Source organism: Arachis duranensis, chromosome 10, assembly GCF_000817695.3.
Source record: "Arachis duranensis cultivar V14167 chromosome 10, aradu.V14167.gnm2.J7QH, whole genome shotgun sequence".
Classification (NCBI taxonomy): Eukaryota; Viridiplantae; Streptophyta; class Magnoliopsida; order Fabales; family Fabaceae; genus Arachis; species Arachis duranensis.
Window position 1 is genome coordinate 7,144,759 of NC_029781.3, and position 8,470 is coordinate 7,153,228.

The following is an 8,470-nucleotide window of genomic DNA, read 5'->3' on the forward strand; positions in this document are numbered from 1 at the left end:
TTCAACAAAGACTATCATTTTCAAAAAAAAAAAAAAAGCCAATGTAATTTCTTTTAGACTTAGAGTGATGAATATCAGAGCTTATAATTTTTGCTCTCTTTTAAGTTTTAGTAGATATTTGTACGTAAATATCAATAACTATTTACAACTGTTTTCGAATTTTAAGAAAAAACGAATAGAATTGGTATGATTTATTGATAAACTGAACTCCAATTTAAAAACATTTATTGGTATCAATTAAAAGTAAATTTTAAAATTACATAATTTGTATAAAAATATTAATAACTAAAAATATTTGTTTAAAGATATTAAAATATAACTAACATAGCTTAGTGATAAAAATTTAACACTTCATAGTTGAAAATCAGGATTTATATCATTCTTTTATTTTTTTTTTTGTATAATAACTTAAAATATAACTATAAATAATTAGTCTTTTATTTATTAAACTATATCATTTAATATATTAAGAAACACTTATAAAGAATATTTATTATTGCACAATTTTACAATTCTAGCATTAATTATTCAATTAAAAAATTATATATGATTTTAATTAATTTATAATATTTTTATTATAATCTTATAAATTTCTTGAGTTATATAATTTTAGAAAAGTACTCAATATTTTTTACACAAATAATTTGCATTGTCAATACTATTTAACTAATTTTTTAGTTAAATCATTGAATTCAATTTGTATAGTGCAACTGATATTTATATGTTTTTTTACAAACACCGAATATATTTTTGTCTACCATATATTAACTTAATATAAGTATATAATGTTACGATTTAATAAATGTATACGGTAATGTAAATAAAAAAAAAAACTGATATTTATAATGTTTGACGCTCATTTGTATCATCTTAAACTTTTTTATAAACAACGAGTTATATTAATTTGCTTTTTTTGGTTAAACATAGTAAATTTTGATATTTCAAAATTGTCACATAAATTAAAAAAGCATGATTGATTAATTAATGATTGTGCTAACTGAGCAATGGGTTTTTTATAAAATATAAATATAAAAATAAATTGCAAATGTTGTCATTTGAAATTACATAATTGATAGTATAATTCAAATCACATTGAGATTAGAAAAGCCGATAGAATGAAAGTACACGTGAGTGTGTGAAATAAATTTTTTATTTATTTCTTTTATTTTTTTGTAATTATTTTATTGCTTTTCCTTTTTTTTTCAAGTATTTTAGTTTTTTTAAACTTCAATTTTATTTGCTTTTTTATTTAAAGTTCTAGTTTGTTTTTCAACTTTCCATTTGTTTTACTTCCATATCATTACGTTATTTTATTTTAATTCTTTTTTCTTCAAGTTTTTTATTTCCAAGTTTTACCTCGTTTCCATTTTAAACTTCATTTTCTTGTAAGTCATTTAATTACGATTACTCTTTTATTTACTAAAATTTGTCACAAGTATTTTGACATATTTTGTTTTAACATAAATACTAAGTAATTATCTAATCAAACTCACTCTTTTAAAAGGAGTCGTATCTACTTTTCGAATTGAGATCTTAATACAAGTTTAATTTTAACATCATGTCAAGATTAACAAAAATCAAGTGAAACAATCCTATAAAATGTATACATATTATTAAACCCAAAAATTTAAGGAGAGTAGATCATCTCAATTTTTTTTCTTAATTATTTAATAAAATGTGATCTCTCACTATATCTTCTCTCACATATTTTTTTTATCCCACTTAAAGAGTGTAAGGTGAAAAAACACACTTAAACAAATAATTGAAAAAAAAAAGAAATTAAAAATATCCATTTCTATTCAATAGTATTGATTAATCCAAAATAATTTTTAAACTTTATTTTTTGTTATTTATTTGTGGTCAACTATAAACTTATTTTCTAATATTTTTGTATTCTATTTTTTACAAAGTTACGTTATTTTATTAATTTTAGATTTCTTAAATTTCTTTGTTTGATTAAACATCTATTAGTATTTTAATAAATTTGATTTCTATGCCACCATTAGCAAATTCCAAATATCCATTATATAACGCAATAATTCTCATGACTTATGTACAATGCAAGCAGAGGAGGCACACTGCTTGACAATTTCATGTTACTATAAAAATTTGTATAACCAATTACTTGTTCCAACCGATCAACATGTTGAACCAGGTCTATTCAGTTTCCATTCCTCAAATGCCAAACACAAGAATAGAACACTATTTGATTGACAACTCTAAATGACTAGAATGACACAACGGATTGGGGATGCGGTGATGACTGAAACTGAGACACTGCTGTGTCGTTTTCTTCATTCTCATTAAAAGCAATTGGTTTTCCACAAAAATCCTTCCTGCAAATCCAAATAACATTATAATCAACTATTCAACTACATAAGAAAACACTTTGACGTTAGCATAACTAACTGAATAAGCATACCTTTGAGATATGGAACTCTCTTCAGACAACGCCTTCTCCAACCTTTCTTCAAATGGCATTGCATGCCAGTTCACTTTCTGATCCTGAAATGTGAAAAATCAGGAGCAATATCAAGCTTTAAAACTCAAATAGGAAAAAGAAAAAAAATGTTGATAATATAAGTCATACTTCCTTGTACTTATTGGTTGAGTTTGGTATCCCATTACCATCCCACCACTTAGGAGGAGGAAAATGAGATTCCTCGTCTTCGTTCCAATGCGCAGCAACCATTCCAATGATAGGCCTATCAGATGGAGCTTTGCGAATATGACTATTCGCCATTTCCATTCTCTTGTTTCTCTCCTCTAGAATTACTGACGCCGGCTTCAGCCATGAAGACAAGCTTTCTTCCACCTTTGATTCATTTTCATTCAAGACTTCCTTTGATTTTTCATTCTCTGCTTGCTTGGGATACCGAAATTGCGACTGAGCTGTCTCAAAGACAGTTCCTGGTGTTTGCATTTCATCAGGTAGCTTCAAAGGGATGGGATAAGGTGATAATTTATATTCACCCTCCTTATTTGGGGGTTCTGTTTTCATCATATGCCATACACCACAATCAAATGTATCATAGGTTGATGATTCAGTTTCACATTCAAAATGTACAGACTTGTTTCACATTCAAGAAGTTGTTTTCTTAGTTATACCTGAAGCATGAAGGTTCCCTGTCTTACTTCCTTCACTAGAGTCGAGAGAGTCACGTCCAGTATTTTGTGTATTGGAGATACAGCTGCAAAAGAAAGGAAATTAACTTTCGAGAAAAATCTTGGTGTGTGTTTTCAATAGAGCATTCTAAACTTTTGAAGAATTTAAAATGATATGTAACTAAATTGCCATAATTCAATTACATGTAATTTTGGCAACACCTTTGTTGAAAACCTTCAACCTTTTAAATTTAAAAAATAAAAATAAAAAAGTGTGATTAAATTAAAAATGTTACCAGTTAACATAAAAGTATGATCTTAATTTAAACTATACTTTTTAAGTGTTGTCATAGCCAGCATATTCCTAGTTATCATAAGATTCACCATTTTCAAATATCTCGTATATACGCACAAGAAGAAAAGATGAAATCCTATATATATATATATATATTGCCAAATTTGAGAGCAAATTATTTCCTCTTGACTATCAATCAAATTTTAAAAGAAGAAAACAAGGAAGGAAATTGGAGAAATTCCCTATCTTATGGGGTATTCTAAATTCTTTGTTGTGAACTAAACAAAAGACCCCATAAAAGTGCTTGTGATTTGTAAAATTCATTTTATTAATATCAAAACAAATAATTTTTAATTAAAGGATTTAAAATGCTCTTAAAAAATGCATTCTCTCTTTTTAAATTCTTTATCCAAATACACTCTTAATTTTGGAAATCAAATGTATAATTTCGACATTCAGAGAAAATCCTTTACTACATAGTAAATGTAAAGTAAGCTCCTGCTGTTCTCAAGATTAACAAACGGAATATCAATCTCCTATGAAATAGACAAAAATGTGGTTATTCCACATTCACTATAAGACGTGAGCATAAAAAAATTCAAAATATAAATAGATGAACAACCTGCTTGCTGTTTGTTCTAAAGAATCTGTTCTTTTCCCCCAATCTTCAGAACATTTCTTGGGAGTTGGGGGGTTGAATGGTTGATTATCTAGCCGAACTTTATCGGCTGACGTGTTGGGACGCCAAGAATGAAACCTTGAAGGCTCAGAATCTTTGCCACAGGAAGATGATACTTTCAGCTTCTCAGATGCTTTGAGAAACATGGCCTGTCGAAAAAGGGTTCATGTAATTATACGAAAAATATTTTATCTACAAGCACCAATCTTAAGAGAGAGCCAAAAATTAAATAGCGTTCTCAGTGTTTTTCAAAATTTTATACAAGTAGTAATGAGAACACAAACTTCAATCATTATAAAAGAAGAAACTTAAAAATATATGAATTTGGAAGATTCAAAAGTGAATTTAGTGAGAAATCTATCAATTTTTTTTTTCACCACTTAGGTAATAGATGACCTCCTTCTTGAGAGTTGATACTACCAATGTTTCTATGCCCAAGACTGCATATACTTGACTATCACGACAAATGTGATAAGTATGCAATGAACTAGCTTACGTGCTATTGTAGAAAAATTTATCCCCTAAAAGAAAAAGTAGAAAAACATTAACATCAGAGAATCTACAATTGAGAAAGGTTTGGGGTTGGATTTCTAACAATATTGCAGTTCTTTCCATTCATTATATCTTAAAATACTATACACTTCATAGAAATTGAAGTTGCTAAAATTAGAAATGACAAAAGGCTCAAATGTGATAGAGGTCGTTATCTTGAAAGACCATTTTCATATGTGCCACTATTGCAAGTCCTACATCTGTCAAGGATAAATGAGGAACATCCCCCACTTCTTGAGCTAGCTTTTGGAGTGAGCGATGCCTAATCAGTTATGATACCACCATTTATGGTGATCTCAAACTATACAGGTTCCCCTGCTAAACTACGAGTCAACAACGGTAGATTCCAAGAGTTCTGGAATCTAAGTTCCTCCCCCCTGTAAACAGAGACTACAATCAATTTTTGTTTTTAAATTTATTTTTTTTATTAAAAAAAAAATAAGCAGCAACAAGCTCGAAGTCCTAATTGTGGCTATTGTCAATTGTTTTTCAAATATGAGACTAACTGCTACTAGTTGTTTCCCACATTTAGTTTTTCACTAATCATTTCATCTATGAAACATGCTCTCCATTGTCCAGAAACTAGAAATAACTCTAATTGCAAGCTTATTAGAAAGAAAAAGCATACACCAGCTAACAGCTTCAGCGACTTATCTTGTAGCATTTCCTATTGTATGAAAAATAAACTACATGCCAATATATATATTCTTTATTCCATAATCCATACTGCTAAACATATAAGAACTGTCATAGAACAACCATTGCATTTAGAATAATAAAAACAACAAAAATGCACACCTCATCATTATGTCCCTTCTCATGAATCTGAGATCCTGTACCAAAACTCTTCCCTTCATTGCAAGCAGATTCTTCTCTCACTTTTCAAAAAATTAAGAGCAGAGTACACATTGAAATAAGAGGCCATATGTTCATAATGGTAAACATCAATGCAACAAAATAGAATAATTAAAAGCCATAAAAGTATCATTAAAAAACAGAAACAAAAGAATTAGTTACCTTCAGAGAGAAACAAAGTAGACAGCCGATTTCGAGAGACCACAGCATCCTGGTTTACACACAACAAAATTAGAACCTTGATCAAAAGCAAAATTAAAAGAGTTAATGCTTACTTTGGTCCGGTGTTAACGAGTCCAAATAGTTCCTAAGAATAAAAAACATTAGTCAACTTGATCCCTTGATCATTTTGACTCATTTAACCTGCTACAAGTATTAACCCACCATTAAAATTGATTAATATCTGAACACTCGCTAACCTTTTTTCAAAAGTATCTTATCCGATAAAAAAAAGAACAAAAATGCTAATATGCATAGCACACCCAACAACAAAATTCATAGAAAACAAACAGCTTTACCAAACAACTCTGACAAATTAATCATTCAAATTTCAGCTTAAGTATGTCAACAATTTTCAACAATTTGCAAATCCTCCAACAACAATAAGATATTGCTCAAACAAATTCCAATACATTCATAACAATTAACAATATAGAAGACAAAAATAAGTTTTTTTTTTAATTAAAAAAAAGTTAGGACTGGTTACGTTGGTTTTGGACTGACGAGAAAGCGCTGCGGTGGTGGCGGTGGTGGCAGTAGTGGGAAGGTGACGGTTGTCACGGCCTCTAAAGCAAGAAAAGAAGCTACCCATGGTGGCGCGGTAGAAGGATCGGACACGAATCTCAGAATCAGACCTAACCAGCGCATATCATTCAGAAGAACCAGTAATTATAACGTTCCTTTTCTCTATTTTTTCTAATTATTTAAAAAAAAGAGTGTAAATTGATAAGGAAGGAAGCAAGAGAGTGTGTGAGAGAGAGAGAAGGGAAGAGTAAGGAGTGGATTTTGAAATTTGAACTAACAGTGAAGCATGATGAGGAAGGAGGGAGAGGGAAGGAATGGAATTCATATTTCAGGGACACGCTTGGGGTATCTTTTCCCTACGCGCGGATCATTGTCACGTTCGAACGCGCTCATATGTCGTGACACGTAGCAGTTTTTGGAGAGTAGGTGACTAGGTGGGTTCAAATTAGCGAAGGCGCGTCGCTAACATTGGATCGATGAATGTGACCGAGACCGAGATCCCTGTCTTAACGCGAATGTTTGCAACTCGAAAATGGTAAAAACTCGTCTACTTACGTGAAGTTAATAGTTAAAAGTCATTAGATGAAAATTTAGTCAAATTATTTAAATTATTTAATAATTCTTAATTATTAATTTCATGCAAATAAACATTACTTGTGTACCTATAAAATTAGATAAAAATAGTAGCATTTTTTCTGACTAAACTACCATTTCTATTACCGGACAAATTTATTTATAAAATAATAAAATTAAAATTATATTTATAAAAAATCAATTCTATACGATAAAATTATTTTAAAAGTTTAAATTACTTTTTTTTACTATTATTACTATCATTCTCTTTCTTTTTAAATTATTCTCTCTGATAAATGAAAAAATAATATCCTCAAATAATAATAATAAACTAATAAAAAACAAGAACCCAACATATTTACCATAAATATTCACAAACACTTATTCATAATGAACTAACAAAAAAGTCATAAATTGAGAGGAAAAAATAAATTTAAATTAAGAGGATCATATTTAGACTTTTTTTATTGAAATAAATACAAAAAAAATTATTTTTCTAAATACACATTAATCAAAATTTTTTTTGAAAGACGCAGCATCAAATCATGAAAAGCACATACGAATTAAAAATAGTTTCTATTTTAACGTTAGCGTCCACGAAATAGAACATTTCATAGATGGCATCACAAAATGAATATAGCACATACGAATTAGATCATTACAATTCTGACACACACAAAATGAGTTTTCTCGTATTAAAACCGGTATTTTAAATAGAAAAAAATAGTTTGTAAAAAAATGATTCCCCATTTTATATGTACTAATCAAACAAAATTAATTCTTAAAAAGCCAAAAATCTTACGACAAAAAAACAATCAATCTTTGACAAACGAACTTTTCAAATTATTAAAATGGTGGTTTAACTAACTTAATTAAACTTTAGCATATTCAATGAATCAAAGATTACATAATTTAATTAATTAAGTGCGTGGTTGGATTACAATCGTTTAGACAATTGATTCTTTATTTGTTCTCTTATTAGTTTCATTTTTTAGGCAATTGGTTCTTCCTACTTAATATAATTAGAAAACGATGTTCTTGTAAATAGTAAATAATAATAAAATTTTAATTCACAATAATCTTGATGGCAATGTCAAAGAAATTATTGTATAGTTAGTATTTGCTGTTTTATTGTGTTTGATATGATAGGTGAAAATAAAAAATAAATATAAAATATGTGTCAATATATATATTTTTGTTGTTGTTTTTTATTTTTTATTTTTACTCTTATTAGAGCTCTCTCTTCTTTTATTGGGGTCAAAAACTTACTATAACTAACTATAAAAATAATAGCAAACTATATAAAAATAAAATCACATGTGAAAAAATAAAATTAAAATTGAGATTTCATACCACACAATGTTACATGCAAATTTAATAATAAAAATATAGTGATAAAATGATAAAAAAAATAACTGGAAAGAATATATGCAGTAGGTGGTTCAGATGGAACATTATTTTAAAATGGTGGTGGAGGATCAATATTTTGAGCAGATGAATTATCACGTGACAATGGTGATGGAGAGCCAATACTTCTAGATGATTACAACTTAGTTGCTGTATTTCGTGTTTGGTACCAACGAATTGGGTCTAATTCGCGTCTGACCCCTTGAGTTTTTCCTCTTAGGGGTGAGCACGGTAGTGGGTACCCGATTACCTATCCGAAC

At 28.8% G+C, this 8,470-nt stretch overlaps 1 protein-coding gene across 2 annotated transcripts; it reads right to left on the reverse strand.

The window, feature by feature from the left end:
• Positions 1-2,002: 2,002 nt before the first annotated feature.
• Positions 2,003-6,522, reverse strand: LOC107468833 (protein JASON). Of its 2 annotated transcripts, none has more exons than XM_016088208.3 (8): positions 6,193-6,522; positions 5,649-5,697; positions 5,430-5,509; positions 4,023-4,228; positions 3,109-3,191; positions 2,591-2,910; positions 2,423-2,505; positions 2,003-2,336 (listed from the first exon to the last, which is right to left on the reverse strand). In XM_016088208.3, exons 1-8 carry the CDS (start codon positions 6,295-6,297, stop codon positions 2,228-2,230), a joined length of 1,035 nt encoding a protein of 344 aa, XP_015943694.1. In that variant the 5' UTR covers positions 6,298-6,522; the 3' UTR covers positions 2,003-2,227. The 2 variants fall into 2 exon arrangements, with proteins under 2 accessions (XP_015943694.1, XP_015943693.1); XM_016088207.3 differs by having other exon boundaries at positions 2,591-2,991; positions 6,193-6,521.
• Between the last annotated feature and the right edge of the window lie 1,948 nt (positions 6,523-8,470).